The following is a 17,757-nucleotide window of genomic DNA, read 5'->3' on the forward strand; positions in this document are numbered from 1 at the left end:
ATTCTCATTTGCTCAAAACTCAATTTGCTCTAGCTTGAGCTTCATATCTAGTTCTAACCCCATTTCGCTAACAGGATCAGTGCCCCGCCCCCTCTTCAGTATCTCTCTCTTCACCCACACTTTCTGATTTAGCCTCAGAATCATCGATGAGGATCTGTTTTTCAAACAACAGTGACTACAGCCTGTTTTATTCCATCTTTTCTGCTACCTGATGCCACAGTAATGCCAAACTGGTGAGCAATTTGCATGAGGTCTGCCTTTTTGCATGAATTCCATGCCTCCCAAGTCGGATTCTCCATAAATGACCTCAAACTGAACTCCATGTTTTGTGCAGTGATCAAACCATTTTTAACTTAAGCGTGACCAAACTGAAGGTGTTGACCCTCTGACAGCAAACAACCAACTGAACAAGGAAACCAAACCTCCTGATAAACCCTCCCAGCCTCAGCTGATGCCACCGGGAGAGGGAGGTTCCAGGTGCATCCCATTGCTCCGGATGAGCTGGGGAACCTGTGACCTGGATTCCGATCCATAGGATCTCCATGGCCATGACACTAGTTTAGCTTGAAAATGACAATAGTCTCTTTCTTCTCATCAAACACTCATCAAATGGTAAATTGTATCTTTAACTCCAGCAATCTTAGTGTCGGACACGGGAAGAAGACACAGATAACGCAGAGAAACATCCATCCATCCATCCTAGTCCTTCACTGTGGAGGTGGTAATGGATGGCAGCACATGACCTCACTGAAACAAATATGTGCTACTGTCTGCTGCTTGATGGGATGAATGTAAATATTTGAGCGTGGCACCGCTGCCTGCTGGGAAGCCGAGCCCAGGCATCCAACACCTTAAGTGAATTTGGGAGCCACTCCGGGCCCCGCGAACATGAAGCCAAGGTTTGAACTGTGTGGAAGCAGAACCATGCTACACGCACACACTGTTGTTACACTATCTGTTCACAGCCCCAGGAGGGCACGAGGCAACAGCACGGTGGAGGTAGGGGGAGTTGGTCTTTCATTACAAGCCTGCTCTGGGCACAATGTTTGTGAAAACTGGCGTAAAGAGAGAAAAGGGAGAAGAGAGCTCTGCAGCGTTTAGACAAGCTGGAGCTCAGCAGGGTAATAATGTGAGCCATATTGCAACTGGAGGTGGTGAGGTGTAGACAAAATAGCCTCCCCCGGTACTGTAGCTACCATTACACCCCACTACCCTCACACACAAACACAGTCAAAATCAATGCATGCAGGACGACATTAAAAGAAGGCCCACATGCATGCACATCTGGTTAGCAAGTCTACGGCATCTGAAGGTATCAGTTTCCTCATTCTGAAACAAACAATAAAAACAGTGCTTCTCTGAATTCCGTGAACAGCACTGGCCTACAAAACCAAAATTTAGTGACAACAGATTTAGTGGTGAGGTAAGGTGAGTTGAGCCCAGAATCGGTTTTTTTCTACCAAATGAAAAATCAATATACATGTACACTAACAAACAAAAAAAGTGACATGTATGTCAACCACACTTTACCTTGAGAGGCAGCTGGTTACTCACAAGCGAGAATCCATCTTTCCAGACTCCAGAAGTTATTTGCTGATGGCCGAACAACAGCGCTTTAAATCAATCAGCGTCCTGGCAGCTGGCAGCTACAGACATATCTTAGGTGTGACAAGAAGTGAATGTTCGCCAACAACAATGACGTCTCCTAAAGGTTATCAGATAGCATCAGTTATATCAGAACTGGAGAGTATTAATTCATTAAAAGAAAAGCAAAGAATGGAGTTTTTTCTCGTTGGAAAACATGTTTTCACTCTTCTTCACTGGCTTCGACAACCGTACTAGATGTTGATAGTCAGATAGTTCTTGTGATCACTTGCCAAATATCGGCATTTGATTGAAAGGCACTTTACCAAACCGTTTCCAATGACGTCTCCCCTGACGTTTCTGTGTAACAAACCATCTGGCATGACAACTTAACACTTGCCACACTCTCAACAGACACGCTACAACAAGAGAAAACAACTGTAGTAGGTTAAAGGGATAGTTCACCCAAAAATGAAAATTCACTCCATATCTACTCACCACTATGCCAATTGAGGGGTGGGTGACGTGTTTGAGTCCACAAAACAGTGTTGCAGCCAAATCCAATACACTTGAAGGAAATGGCGACCGATTCTTCAAACGTATAAACGCTTCTGTGGTGTCATCCAAGCTCCGACATTCAAATCTGACCCGAAACTAGGTCATTTACACCATGTTTTTAGCCTAAATGTCCACTGATATCCTCCTCCGGAGCTGCCTTCGCCATGGATCACAGTGAACCTTTAGTTTAAGTTTACGTTGTATATTTTCTGTTCATCTATTAGGCCATATTTGTAGTTTATTTGTGATTGAACCATTTGTATTTTGCTCTCAAGGCCTTTCCGGTCAAATCACTACATAAAGACCTACTTCCTAATTTCTTGACCCGTGAGTAGCTTTGAGTAACTGGAGATCAAACATTGTCTTCTCCCATGTCACAAGACAGACAGAAGTACCTGTGGGTGAACCCCACTAAATGACTCCTGCGAGCTATGTGGTTACAAAACACATGTCACGCCTCTGTTATTCCTCATAATCTGATTGAAAGGAAATCCTGCGACAAAGTGGATAGAGGATACGCACAGGCTGAATTAAAAGAACCTAATGTACATGTGAAGTGTCTCGTGTTTGTGTGACCTGGGTACGATTTCCTTGGAGAGTGCTTTATTTGACTTTTGCTTGCTAGTGGGAGGGTGGGAGAGGTAGAGGTTGGCTTTGTGTTTTCAAATTCAATTGTCCACTATACAATCAGAGAGTCTGAGTTTCCTGTGGTTTGCAGTAATAAACCTTAACTTGGGTTACATCCCAGGCACAAAGGACTGAAAATGGTCAGGAAAGAAAACAGTGATGGGGAGCTGTAACTAGGTTGACGCCTCAAGCAACAAGACCCCACGAGACATGAGGAAAATGCCGAAAAGTTAAACCCATGAACCCCGTCCCTAAACTCTGCACGGCTCAGGTCTGACCTGGTGGAAAAAGCAGCTTCCATGGCCTTGCAGACCTCCTTGTCTCTTCAAAGACAGTGAAATTGGGAGTCTTTTAGTCTTGGTGGTTTACAACAAATTCTCTGGTCCGACCCCCAAAAATCCAGATCAGCTTGGCAAAGAAAAATAAGCAGTGCAATTACAACATAGGGGCCAGATTATTTATACAAAATAATGAATTTGTTTCTATACATGCCAATCATCTCACCCAAAAGGGAGTTTATTAACGTGGATTTTTTTTTCACGAGGAACAAAGCTCTGCAGTAGAAGCATGTGTCTAGTCCATGAAAATGTTTGACGCATGTGGAAAGCTTACACCCGACCCTTGTTGATACAAAGTGATTAGTTTATTATAGAAGCCGATGGCCTGAGTACATGCGTATTTGCTTCCATGTTGTAGCGGTAGCATGAGTAAGATCCGGACTGGTGTCCTGATACACCGGATGACGACACGGTCACAGAATCGGTGTGTGGCCAGAGGTATGCCACACGGGACCGGAGCACCATGGACAAGGGGAATTATGGGTTGTGGAATGATGAATGAAATTACTCATCCTTCTATTTTGTTTCTACAAGGCAGCTGTGCCCCTGCTGCCTGCCTGCCTGTCCTGAGCCTGTTTGCTTATTGCCACAGTAACCTGAGGCTGGGATGAAAGCAACCCCCACGGCGAGAGGAGTTTTCTCTTCAAGGGTGAGGCGTCCCCTTCTTCTGCTTTCTTTAGGGCCTGTGCACAGGGTGCCGTGTTTTTGAAAATAACAAGTGTGGGTTACAATACAATCATTTAGGTTTAAATTAGATTGACAGAGTATCAAATATGATGAAACTCAATTACAGCCCTGTTATAGCTGAATTGACTTACATGGATCCAATGCCAGAGGTTCACACCAAACAAGTGCAGAGGTTTTCCTGTCTGTTCTTATTAAGTTATGGGAGGCCCAGTGTGATTGATGGGTACACATACAGGGGTGCTGCTTCTGAGGATGTGGCTAAGCCTCGGTGTTGACAGAACCCATGGCATTTCCTGATGGGACTTCTTCCTTAAAATGGTTTTACTCTGACCATTCATGTAGTCACATCAGCTGAAATATTAAATATATTATTTCTATTAGGCCATATTTGTAGTTTATTTGCTCTCAAGGCCTTCCCTGACATATCACTTACTTCCTAATTTCTTGATCTGTGAGTTGCTTTGAGTAACCAGAGATCAAATACTTGTTTAAGGCCACACAAGATTCAAGATTTGATATTGGGCGCTGTATCTCAGAAAGTAGAGTGAGTCATCCATCGGAGGGTTAGTCCTCATGTCAAGTCACTGGACTACAAATTGACCCAGGTGTACCGTTGGTTTCCGTGTGTGTGTGTGTTGGTGAAGAGCTGTGTTCAAAGCACAAGCGCTGTGTGAATGTGTGTGGATGGGACCTGTAAGAGCTTTGGATGGTCAATAAGAAGGAGGTCGACTGGCTTTTCTCCTACCCAGAGGACACTGAGACCTACAGCAGGTCACACAGCTCAAAACAGATCAGGGCGCTGAAACGGGACGCTCCCGTTGCTTGATGAAATGTCAAAGGGTCTAAATGTAAACGGGTGCAACAATGTAAACACAAGGTCTCACATAATCAAAGTGTTTCCACCTGCAGTGACAGAGCCATCAGTTCTGGGCATGCCGGTCATTACCTCACGGTCCTCTGGTGTGCAGAGGGTAACCTAAGAGAGGCCAGAGCTCGACTTTGGCTGATTCTAGAAAGGAAAGTGCAGGAGCAAAGGGGTATTTTCCTCTACCTCAACTCTGAACGTAAACAGTCAAACAGTCTGCAGACCTACAGGTGCCTTCGAGTCTTTTTGTCCAGAACAAGGAAAGTTATCTGAAGAAAACAAATGGACTGTTCTTGTTTATAAAATGATTTAAACCCAAAACCTTCAGGCCCTGAACTCTTGTTCAAGAATTCTGTTAAAGTGAACTTCAGGAAGGCTGACTGCACCTGGCCACCCTACAACGAAACAAAGCCGACCTTATGGCGAACATATTAGTTCCTCAAAACAATACAGAATTCAGGTTGTGGCAAAGGATGATCTTTCCAATCATCCTCTCACTCTTTCTTACTCTTAAAAGTCACTATGGCAAAACAATTACCTGATAGCAAACCGGGAACGAGCCTGACAAAGTGAGTGACGTCTTGGAACCCAACACCTTATGAAACGATGCCCGACGTCTCGTAACATTTTTACACATGACAGCATGACTGCTCTCATGAGGGGCTCATCTGAGTGCTAATCCATACAGCCCGCCGCCACGGCAGGCGGAGGAAGAGCAGAGAGACAAGACTGTGTTAACGAGAGCCAGATCTGCTCTGTTAGCTTAGCGCCTGGCTGCATGCTCGGAACAGACAGCAGGGCAGAAAGCAGTCCATCAAACCCTCCCTGCAGAGCTGCTCTCAGACTTCTGGGGCAACAAGGTGGAGCAGGACAAGATGGTTCTGGGGGTTTGGCATGTTACTAAGTCTGAATGTGCCAAAGAAAGTAAGGCTCGCCACCTCCACAACGGCCTAGCTTCGTTGAAGTCTTTTCGAGTTGCTGTGCAACAATGAAAGCCTATGGGCCATAAAGCACGGGTCAGCGAAGCACACCGAGGTGGTGATCTCTGACTTTGCACCATGAGGTAATCATCTGGGCAGCTATTGAATCGATTGTCATTGCATCTGGTGACGTTTATAATGTCCCCTGAATTGCAATGATATTGCAATCACTTTCAATCACATTGGCATCATTTAGGCTGTGGGTGTATTGATAGTAGTAGTAGTTCTGAACATGGCAAATGTTGTACCTGCAAAACATTGTCATTGTAGGCATGGTAGCATCCAGATATTAGTACCTATGTGCTTTTACGCTAAACAATAAAACAATTACATTAATGCATTAATTGATGTACAAAATTAATCTGAAACTATTTTACAAAACATTCCAATTAATCATCTAACTTGATTAAATTACATTTCCAATGTAATGTTATAAGCTTTGTTGAGTTTTCAGTAGTGGGGTATTACTCAACAGGGATAAGAGGAAGGCTTCTACACACTGCACTACTTATCATGATGTGACAATAAAAAGGAATGTGGAGCAACCAACTCTAAGTTATTCTCAAAAAATATATAAACTGTCAGCTCAGCCCCTTGGATATCTGATGTTTTTCCAGTGAAGGCATGAGGAAACAGCAGCGCTACAGCTCAGCACATGGTTGGACCACATGAAGGCATTATTATGCTGTATGCCTCCAATGTTGTTTGACTGAGACATATTTCCAGACGGCTGCCTGGACTGTGGCAACAGATGAGGGATATGCTACAAGGGGAGAGTCCTCGCTCCGGGTGCCAGGCCCGACCCTTTCATAATCGCCCAGGAATTATGCACATCTCAGTTAAAGCACTGGTAGTGTGAGTTATGGCTGTGGTGGTGTTTCCTGAGAGGTCTGCCAAAAAGATGATTTAGATAGATCACACGTCTGGGGTCTGGTGGTTCCTCGGACACTGTTTAAACACAAGTCTTTATTCTGAGGACAGAGGAATGTGAAGGGCGTTGAGTGAAAAACCCATCACCTAACAGTGACATTTCCAACATGGCAACGGAGTTATTGGTTATTCTGTTATGAAAACTTGGACATTAAAGCAATTACTAGAAAAGAGAAATCCCTCATTGTTAGTCAAAGAACCCATTCAAGTTGAAGACATCTCTGGCTTCACAGCAAAACCTAGAGTCTGCAATAACACATACATGTTGAATTAAAAAAGATTTTTATTTTGTTTAATACACAGGGCAGTTTGTTGTGAAACTTGCATACATTCAGCTTTACAATTCATACAGGAATTATCCCACCAAATTCCTAAAATACACACAATTTATAACTTTACATATTTAAACATGTTTCCGAACACAAAAAAGACAGCTATAGCAGTTTAATAAGTAAAAGCTTACTTCAGTTTTTGTCCTATTTTATTGTACCATTAAATCTAAATGGTAAACCTGTATGCAAAGTTATATTTTCGGCTAAATATAAGTTAAGGTATTTGTAGCAAACAGCATTTGAAGGTCATTCACTGGACAAACAAACGTAAAAAGAATGGCACACAGAATTTCCCATGCAATTAAAAAGATTTAAAAAAAAGTTCCAATGTGTGATAAGACATGTTCTCCATGTCTTTTTCACCATCCCTGTTGCACCGTTACACTCTCTGAACTACATTTCCCAGCCTGTATACCAGCACTCGAATACCACAAACATAATCAGAGGTCAGGGGTACAGTACATTTATAACTGCTGCTCAGATACAAACACAGAGATAGGAGTACTGGGAAATCCATTAGCAATGTGGAGCGCATGGCTCTTTCTTTGATTTTCCAACTTCTGTGGAAACACCCCCATGACTCACTGCCCTGTTTAATATTGAACACTTTTCCTTTGTCCCTGTACACTCAAAGGAATCCATATCAAAGACTGCTGCAATGCCAGTGATATTACTGATATTATCTGTCTGAGTGAGGGGGTGCCAGTCGGTCACACTCCATTAAAGCAACTCATTACAAAAAAGCTGTGCAATTTTAAGTGGTTCCCTCATATTCTGCACCCAGTGGAACGCTCGCTGGTGCCAATCTATTTGATTTACGCACTCCTCAAAACAGACCAATGGTTTTGAAGTGCAAGTCAATAAAAGCAGCGAAACGTCATTCCCAACACTTGGTAACTCTATTATACTCTGAAGAAATGAGGCAGTTGTGTGGACAACAGAGACAGCTGATCCAAGCTTTCAACTGAGAGTGGTGAGATGGAATACAAGATAGGTTGGCTTGATAAGTTTCACTATACGAAGCATTAAGTTCATAGAGTCTGTGCCGGGAGGGGGTTGGGATCAAGCACAGGACAGAGCAGAGGAAAGACAAACACTGGAGAAAAGTCAGGTCAGTCCTGCACTTATACAGATGTGCTTGCTAAGGCAAGATGCTCTGAGAACAAAAAGCATGCTGAGACGAGAGAAGAACCTCGGTCAAAAAAGTTTTTTTTTCTATTCTCATGCCATTTCAGACATTTAAATCATTTGTCTGACAAACTTTGGTTTACACGTTTGGAGCCGAGTGTCCTGTTAAATTTAACCCCAAAGCATAATGAGAAACTGAAAAGTATTTGTAATTTTGACCGAGGTCTTTAAACTGCACAAAATTGTAACGCAAAAAAAAAAACAGGAGGGTCAACTCACTCAATTCCTTTGAGAGGAAGGCTGAGCTGCATATTGCATTTTTAGCGCAGCATTGTTATTAGAAAGTGTGCAAAAAGTAGTGTCTGTGTGGACACAGGTAGAGTGTGTGGACGGTCGACCCTGAGCTCAGCGGAGCAGAGACAGTCAGACCTCCACTGCCTTCATGTCAGAGCAGGGAGCTCAACTCAGGGCAGCACACAGCGGGAAGAAGAGTGTTCTTTCAAGTGTGTGTTTATGTTATTGTTCAGAGTGTTGTATTCACACGTGTGTGTGTGTGTGTGTGTGTGTGTGTGTGTGTGTGTGTGTGAGTGAGAGAGAGAGAGAGAATGTGTTTGTGTTCTTTATGTATGTGCTGTCTAGACTAGGGAGCAGTAGCCGCCGCAGGTTCCACCTCCTGCGTCCTCGTCGGTGAGCTGCACTCCTCGGCCGTGGATCTCGCTCTGCCACAGGCCGGGAGTCTGGATGATCTTCTCCACCAGCTCTTCAAATGCACACTGAACACCGTCCCTGGTCTTTGCACTTGCCTCTGGAAGCACAGAGTATAAGGAGGAGGGGGAGAAGTGGAGTGGCAGGAGCAGACAGAGAAAAAGTAGTGAGACAAGAAAAAATAACCAGGGCGGGAAAAATGAGAAATGGGCGTGTGGAGAATGGAAATGGTGGAGAAGAGAAGATGAGATACAGATACAACAACTGTTAATGTCTGCATCTTGATGTCATCATCTGGTGGTGGAAGGAAAATGTCTCAACAATAACTGTCACCTCCAGACACTAATTTAGGGGATATAGTCAACACAAGCTCCACAGTATGATTATATCCAGACACATAATAGTTACTACCAGAGAATAAGGACATAAATCGCATTTAGAAAGCCACACACAATATATAAAGAAGTGCCTTTGACAGAGGAGATTGAAATCTTTCCATTTCACCACACGTTTTTTAAAACGACATTCTTCAGTACTTACTGGAGATAAAAGTGTCATTTCAACTCTTCTACATAGTCCTTTACTGACAAATGCGAAAAGTAAATGCACAGGGGAAAAAACAAGAACACATGGAAGATGATATATGAATCCTGTTTTATAAATAGAACTATGCAAGCATTCCTCAGCAAGTATGGGAGTTATTTGTAAAGCTGCTTCCCCTGTGCAACAGTCTGCTGTAACTCATGCCCAGCAGGTCTTTGCGGAGCAGGGAATCCTCCTGACTTACCTATAAAAAGCATGGAATGTTTTCTCGCAAACTTCAGCCCCTCGGCCCGGTCTAGCTCATGGTTTTCCTAAAACAAAAGAGAGGTAATGGCTTATTTGAGGTCTGCCGGGCGAAGCTGACAGCTACTGTGGTCTTCGCAGGGCAGAGAGGAAAAGTGATTTTCACAGACAAAGAACAGGACACAATAAATTCATAATGCTCTACTTAGTGGGCATTTTTATCCCCGCTGACTGGTTCTGGTGTTCTGGTAAAGCACCAGCTGACAGAAATATCAGCCATGGTCATTTAGTTCTGTCATTTGTCAAATGGGTGTAAGCTGATGTTTTTTTAAAGATTCGTATTTCTGTAGGAAAAATCTGAAAAATAAGGAGAACCAGGATGAAAATGCATCCATCTACAGGGCATTAAGGGTCGCAGCTTGGTTTGATGAAAATATAAATGAGGTCACTCATATGATATGGCCTCTGCAGTCACCAGATTTCAACCCAATCAACAGCTGTGGGAGAGTTTGGACTGACACTGATCGCCACCATCATCAAAACACCAAATTTTGGAATATCTGTGGTCCTCATTGTTCTAGTCAAGTCCATAGTAGGGCTGGGCAATAAAACAATATCAATTAATATTGTAATATAAGTTTCATCAATAACAACATGACAAAAGTCTAATATATATCGATATAATGCTTATGCAAGGTGTAAGCTCAGTGAGGAGGTATTACACATAATTTATCTACATCAGATTTGTAAAATGTTTTTATGTTTATGAAGTGTGTCATTTTCATTTTCTGCCCATAAAGACAAATTAAAAGCGAGAACCGTTACTCAGGAGCCAAAATCAGTCCTTGAACTTTTTTTGTGATAATTACAGATGATTATTTTTTGCTTTATATAATTTTCCGCTATATCACTAAGCCCTCGTCCAGAGACTTGTAGAGTCAATGCCAGGGAAGCTGTTGAAGCTGTTCTGATGGCACGCTGTCTTCAGACCTTACAATGACACTTGATCATGTTTTTCTTAAATTTGTGACCCGTCTGGGTGTTTGTACAACGTCAGCAAATATCAATTGTTTTTCCATCTCATGATACAAAAAGTACGGAAGATGAATTCAAAAGTCTTGATGAGCTGCTGATATCTAATCAAACAACCTTGTGAGACAGAGCAGGAACACAGACACTTGATGCTCATCTATTCACAAACCCACTCACCTTATCAATTTTGTTTCCAACAAGCATTTTCACGAGGTCATTCCTTGTACAGTACGTCTCCAGTTCGTTGAGCCAGTTATCGAGCTTGGTAAAGGTTTCTCGTCGTGTGACATCATACACTGTGAAGGAGACATGCTCAGAGTGAAGTCATTCATATACACACGTACATTCTCATGACAAGTTGACCACACTCTAGGTCATAAGGAAAGGACTTTATTTAATCTTTAAATACTTGATAGAGCAACAGAACAATACAGCAGATTGGGAATGTTATGAGCATTAATGTGGTGCTGTTTATCTAATGGAATTATGTAGGCGTTTACATGGAGAATGCATCACATTTAAACAACATTTTCTTCATGAGTTATTAAATCTAACAGACCTTGAATTTTAAATTATGTTTTCCTGTTATTTTAACTGAAAAGCAGAGACTTTGTTAAGTTTAACTCAAGTTATTTCAACTTTTGAAAAACAAGCAAAACCTGATTGAGCAAAAAAATAAAATAAAACTACAATAATAGAGTGTTAACTAAAAACAGATGGTTAATAAAACCGAAGGGATGGAAGTTTTCACACAGCATCACATGGGGAGCTCTAACAATCCCAGTTCCATAGCAAGGCACCTTCTGTTTCTATATATGTCATTAGAATGGTCAGAAACCGCAGGTTGTGGAGGAAGTCTGTTTAAGAGGTTGAACTAAAGTTCCTGTGTGTGAGTATTCATGCTGTACATGCATGTCCATATGAGGAGGGTATAAACTAACTTCCAGAGAGACAGGCAGGAGGGTGTGCGTGTGTGTGGGTCACAGGATGGAAAGACATCACTCTTTTTACAACCAGCAGTCCGACTCTGGAGTAAAGAGGGCGACAATCCCCCTGTACACACACATGCACACACACTGAGCTTACCCAAGATGACTCCCTGGGCACCACGGTAGTAACTAGGCGTCAGGGTTCGGAAGCGCTCCTGTCCTGCAGTGTCCTGCGAAACACGACCAGGTCAGCCCAACTGGACACAGTCACCAGTAAAATAACTGGTGGCTCAAACAGAAGGAAAACCAGGGCAGACGGACATAAACAACAAGTCGGACTCTGACTCCGAGTCCCTGACGGAGCGTGGAGGCAGAAATGGTGTTACAAAAGCGCCATCTACTGGGGAATGGAGAGAATAGCCTGACCGCAGCCATGGAGGAGCTTTAAAAATGAATCTCTGCTCTTTAACAGACAAAAGCCACATGGTTGCTGTTATTGAAGTACGTCTGTCACTTACCCATATGGCCAACTTTGCCTTGTTGCCGTCCACAGAAATGGTCTTCACTTTAAAGTCAACACCTAGACAATGAGAGGAGAGTCGATCAGTCATACCTTCATGATTACCTCATCCTGCCTCACTACCAATATGATGACTCTTACAGGTTCAGCAAATTACTGCCAAGAATATTACAATGGCGACAGACTGTGATTATCAATGATGAATTGTCAAAACACACGCACCACACTCGCTGAACTTCTGTTAACCCCAGCTTTTGAGACTGGCATTATGCCCATCCCATGTTCTGTATTTAAATTATGGTGTGACTTTGTATTCATATAAACCATGAGCGGATGGTGTGGTTTAATGTCCTAGAACGAAATCAATACAGGTCTGTATGAAAAAATGAAAAAACTAAAATCCACCACCTGTGAAATGGCTCAGACAGCAATGATTCAACCCTAAAATCCCTGCCAGGTCCCAGAGGAACAGACATTTACATGAAAATAACAATGCTGTCCCCTTTCCCCTCAACAAGTAAATCTCCTCGATTGCCTTTGTGCAGTGTCTGGGTGTGCAGAGCGTGCAGTGTCTGGATGACAAATGGGCCAGAGTTTTAGCATCCAGTGACAGATTTACCAGGGAAATGTACACTTGTGATGGGCTTGTTTTTACATCTGGGACGGGGGGGGGAGAAGTTCAGCCCAGAGCCAAAGAAGGGACACAGAGACAAGGCGGGGATATATGACACACGGTGTGTCCCACACACACACACACACACACACACACACACACACACACGTCTGTTCACACAGTCAATCACAACAACTTGCTCCCCCCTCAGGTCCTGCAGGGTTGCTCAGATACTGTTGCCAGATGCACGTGGAGAGGAGTTTACACTAAACATTTCCCTGAACCTGGACCAGTAGATCTCCTGCTTATGCTAATTTACTACAAATTCAGACCGGCCGTTCCCAGAGAGAGCGTACACTCAAGCATCTGTTTGTAATATCACAATACAACAAGATGCCACGACCACTACAAGTCAAGGCCGGGCTGATCCCTGCAGGCCAAGTCGTTCACAGTGGACCTCGGAACAGCCCTTTGTCGTATCTTGTAAATGCAGTGACAACAGCACAACCCCTCCTATCATATTCAAAACAATTAGTGCTGATGTCAGCAGATGACCTCCCCTGCAAGTGTACCCAGAAGTTAATTTTCAATACAAGCGCCATGACAGCTGCTCATCTTTCTGCTGCTCATCTTCAGTTTCATTAACACCAAATGATGACTGGGTATTATAGTGATTACATTCTGCTTAAGTAGTTTCTCAATCCAATATGAAAAGGGATGATTTACTGTGAAAACTCTACCCACAGGGAGAAAAGCAACCTCATATAAAGGGCTTTGTATGATGACGATGAAAACACTTGAATTAAGATGGAGTGACTGAATTAAAAGTGATTTTTGTTTCTAGTCAGTGAGGGAAAGTTTATGTCCAATGAAGACATCTGTTTGGAAAGAGTCACAGCTGGCAAAGTAACACAGAAGCCATTCATGCTATGACCTTGAAGAAAATGTGTTTTTACTGTTTCAAACAATTGTATTAACAAAGACAGTGCTATGAGCAACTAGTTTTTCAAAAAGAAAAAAATAATTGAATATCCAAACTTATCAAAACAGGATGACAAACCTTGAGTTGTTATATGCTTTCATGAAAATAAACCTATTAAAGTAGGTAGCCCTAAAACCACTTATAGCAGGTGTCTCTTAAACGCATTGAAAGATTCATACCATTAAACGAAGCTGTCATTTGCAGATCCACCAGAATTAAAAATCGACTTGAAAAAACATTTTGTTCCACCAAGTTCACCATTTCTCCAGACTCGATGCATTGTTTCACACTTTCGAAATCTTCAGACATTCTGACATTGAGAACTTTCTCTTCTATTTTGCCTGGTTAGAGCCACCGGAATGCTGGTGTTCTACCAAACTTGTAATGTGTTCACTTTTAATGTGAGGGCAGGTCAGCGGGGGGGAGTGAGGAGAAAGGCCATGCAACAGGGTGATGTCGCGCGGAACGCAGCCGAAACCCCAAAGTTTATGAATGCTCGCATTGTTATGTCGATTAGAGGTTATAAATGTTGGTTTTGATACATTTCGGTGAATTGCCCAGCCGTACTGTTGGCGCGTTGAAATAGTCATCAACCCCCCCAACTTGCTCGCGGTGAATCCAGCGGGGGATCCCCTGCTCTGCGCTCACATCGGATGCTCCAGGACTTTCTGCAGCCTTATACTAGGGGGCCAGTTGGAGAAAGTCTGCAGATAATCCAGAGCCTCTCACTCTGACTTTTACATTCACACATGCACCTACTCTGGAGAAAATTAAGGAGGATCTGAAGAGTTCAGTGCATGTCTGAAAGCAGCTCAAATGGAGGACGGAAAATATTACAAATAACTCTTCAAACCAGTTCAACACCAGTGCAAAGTACAACCTCAACCTTGGCTGTGTGTTTATTGCAGTTAAAGATTGTGGCCGATGACTGTCGTGCAGTTGCCACCATCAAACATTATTTTCATTTTTCTCTGGTGTTACTCACCTATCGTGGCTGACTGTTCTGGATCAAACATGTCATCTGTGAATCTTAAGAGGAGACTGTTGACAGGAAGAAGGAAATAAGAGCATTAAGACTCATTATTCATCAACAAACAACAGCTGGATGGCATTTTTCAGTAATTCTATTCAACAAAGGGTGAGCAAAGCTTTTGGTCTGTCATCATGTTTTCATTTGCCTGGCTCACCCAACATATCCTGAGGCTCCAGACTTATCTAATTCTGTATCTCTTTCTATTGATCACTTCGTCCATCACTGGCATTACACACACAAGGTTTGGATGACATCACTGCTAGATTGTAGTCAGCAGGACAGGGTTCATTCCTCAACTATGACTAATCAAGTGCAAATGGCTGAATCACAGCACTGATGATGGGGATAAGCTCACTCTTTTCCTTTGACCCGAACATAATTTTCGTATTTTCTCCGAATGGGTCATCAGGAAGGATGCAAGGAGTGTTTCATATTTAAGTTCCATGCAGCCAATGAGCCATGCTTGCAGACAGGGAAGATATGAATATAGTCTGTAGAAGTCATTTGTTCAGGTAAAATGAAACATGTGTGTATTCTTTGCCAGGCAAACATCTCTTTGTTGATTAGAAGATCTCTATAGATCGCAGAGAAACTATTTAAATATCGGTATGCTATTCAAAAGTCAGTTCCTTTTTACAGAGCCTAGCCTTTAGGGCCTTGCTTAAATTGCAGGACTCTAAGCAACACGCGTAATGAGCGTATAGGGAGGCCGGGCTCTGCCTTTTTGACAATAGCATAACTGGTTCAGAGGGATTCAAACAATAAAATTTGAAACTAATCATAGTCTAATTTAGTTTAGCAAAATCCTATTTAATAATAAAACAAAATTGCTCTCTGGAAACACTGCCCTTGGCCTGAATATCGCTCAAGCAGGAAGCGTACAGTACAGCCGGACAGGTCTATATTATAGTGTTGACATAAACTCGGTCCCCTTCACTCCAGAGCTGTCATCACAGTAAGAAAACTAGCAGCACAAGTGAATAAAATGTAAGAGAATAACAAAAAGGAAAAAAAGCCCAACAACATTAATACAGGAAGAACAAACTGTCTGCGTTGTTTTGATTGCTACCACCACTGGGATCTAAACAGCATGATTTAGAACAAACACTTGAGATTATTTACAACCTTCTGGGCTAATGCGTGGCTCATCCAAAAATAAAGATATTCCCATTTCCCTTTTTTATTGTCAACCCCTTGCTGATCATGCTACAGATCGTGGTCCTGGAGATCTGTGATAACAGCTTGTTATGTTGAGTCTGCACTGACAGATTTTCTTTACTTTTAAGATCACTTGTCAGAAGGCTTACATCAGCTCTGAGCAGCTCATTATCTATGTAGCATGCTATGGCTCTGGAAGGCATGCTGTGTGCACTCAACACCATAGTTTGCAATGTGATGGTTGATGGCTCGGGCTGGCTATCCGGATTCTTTCATGCAGTCTGGACCACAGTCATGGAGACCAGAAGACCTGAGCGAGCTCCCTGTTGGCACACTGCGCTGAATAAACTGCCAGACTAATGTTACTAAAAGAAAATCCTGCTGTGTAGTCTGCTTTGAATAATAAGCTGATTTGCGGTGGCTAACGACGATCTGTGATTAGAATTTAATCGCTAAATCAACTGTGTGGTTTAAAAAAAAACTCAGAGGGCAGATTTAAAATGAGCAAACCCGAGCAGAGATCTGCTGTTAATAATGATGTGAGGCATTTAAATCTTGAAGATGCTACTGCTACAAATAAAGTCAAATTAAATACAGGGAAAAGCCAATTATCTATAACTTAACAATGAATCTGACTATGCATCATATCCGAGGTGGCTCATATCTATGTCATGTGTCTGCGAAGATGATGTCACGTACAGGACCTGAGGCTAGCTTGAAAGCTAACACAATGTTAGCCTTATGTAAGCTTAAAACAACCAAACACTGTGACCTGTTATCTATTTAAACAGAGAGCACACACACAGCTCAGTGTTCTACATAGTTTCCAAACGCTGCGGAACCCCGGAACATCGCATTGTTTGTATCTAGCTGCTAAGCTAGCCCCAGCAGCTAGCTGACGTTACCACAGAGCCACGCCATCGCTTTTCTCGGGAGATAACTTGATGTTACCTGGACTTCCCAACGCCACTTTCTCCTATAATCAGTATCTTCAGCGTCGTCACGATGTCGTCCTCCATCGTGTGTTCACGCTGAGCCGTGTCACCCTCGGTAATCAGCTACGAGCCGGTTTTTAAACGACGTGTCTGCGTGTGTCTTGTTTACAGCTTCTCAGACAGAGATGGTTCGTCTTCGTAAAGACGCCTCACTCCAACCATTTCCGGTGTGACCTGCTGGAACTTCCGGTTGACTTTATACTTTGACTTTTATTGTGATTACATAACCATAGACTGTGCATTATGAGGACATAACAAAACAGACACTATGTAGAAAGTTACATTTAAGTTTAATATCACACTTGATTGTTTAAGTCAAATGTGTGTTTTGACCTCTGTTACATAATATCTGTGCAGTACATATACTGACTGCCATTGCTCGATTTAAAACGCATTCTGTAAAATAAGTTTTAATTATGTATTTTTGTAGTTTCCCTGATTATTAGCTTACTTATTCATTTAATTTTCCCTATTTATTTATCTATTCACCTATTTATTCCTTCACTTGAGGAATGCCTCTTTTAATTTAGGTGCTTTAATTGAAAACCTCATTTGAACTGTCTTCGTTTATTATCTATGTAAAACAATTAGTACTGTTAAATGCCTTTTATTTATTCTAGCACATATAAGTTATAATTGTTATCAACAACTGTTACATAATGACAGTAAATAAGGATTTGTGTGACTATTATTACTTGTGTCTTGTTAAGATTATATTTGAAAACAAATATTAAATACTTACTCAAAAGGACAAGTGTTCGACACCCAGGCTTTTCTGATACAAACATATTTTCTATGTATTTTGTTACAGAAGTATGAAATGGCTGATGTATGTCTTAAGTGCCCCCAGGCATCCTCCTCACTGGGTTGACAAAACATTTCTTTGAACAGGATGTGGACAGCACAGCTCAACACTCAGGCCCTGAATAAATATTGGTTGAAAAATTGGAGATCCACACCTGAAAATAGGTCCCA

At 42.3% G+C, this 17,757-nt stretch overlaps 1 protein-coding gene across 1 annotated transcript; it reads right to left on the minus strand.

Moving 5' to 3' along the window:
• Nucleotides 1-6,834: 6,834 nt before the first annotated feature.
• On the minus strand, nt 6,835-16,955 carry rab18a (RAB18A, member RAS oncogene family). Its single transcript, XM_035142990.2, has 7 exons — nt 16,739-16,955; nt 14,582-14,637; nt 12,000-12,061; nt 11,639-11,711; nt 10,730-10,848; nt 9,522-9,588; nt 6,835-8,834 (listed from the first exon to the last, which is right to left on the minus strand). The coding sequence occupies exons 1-7, from the start codon at nt 16,804-16,806 to the stop codon at nt 8,665-8,667; spliced, it is 615 nt and encodes a 204-aa protein (XP_034998881.1). The 5' UTR covers nt 16,807-16,955; the 3' UTR covers nt 6,835-8,664.
• Nucleotides 16,956-17,757: the final 802 nt, after the last annotated feature.

This window comes from Hippoglossus stenolepis, chromosome 19 (genome assembly GCF_022539355.2).
Source record: "Hippoglossus stenolepis isolate QCI-W04-F060 chromosome 19, HSTE1.2, whole genome shotgun sequence".
Classification (NCBI taxonomy): Eukaryota; Metazoa; Chordata; class Actinopteri; order Pleuronectiformes; family Pleuronectidae; genus Hippoglossus; species Hippoglossus stenolepis.

Bases quoted from the DNA above. Each gene is read 5' to 3' on its own strand.
- rab18a (XM_035142990.2), bottom strand. From the start codon at position 16,806: ATGGAGGACGACATCGTGACGACGCTGAAGATACTGATTATAGGAGAA. The intron at 12,062-14,581 runs GTGAGTAACACC...CTCATTGTCTAG, and splicing joins AGAACAGTCAGCCACGATAG to GTGTTGACTTTAAAGTGAAG. The intron at 9,589-10,729 runs GTGAGTGGGTTT...CTTTTGTTTTAG, and splicing joins TTGGAAACAAAATTGATAAG to GAAAACCATGAGCTAGACCG.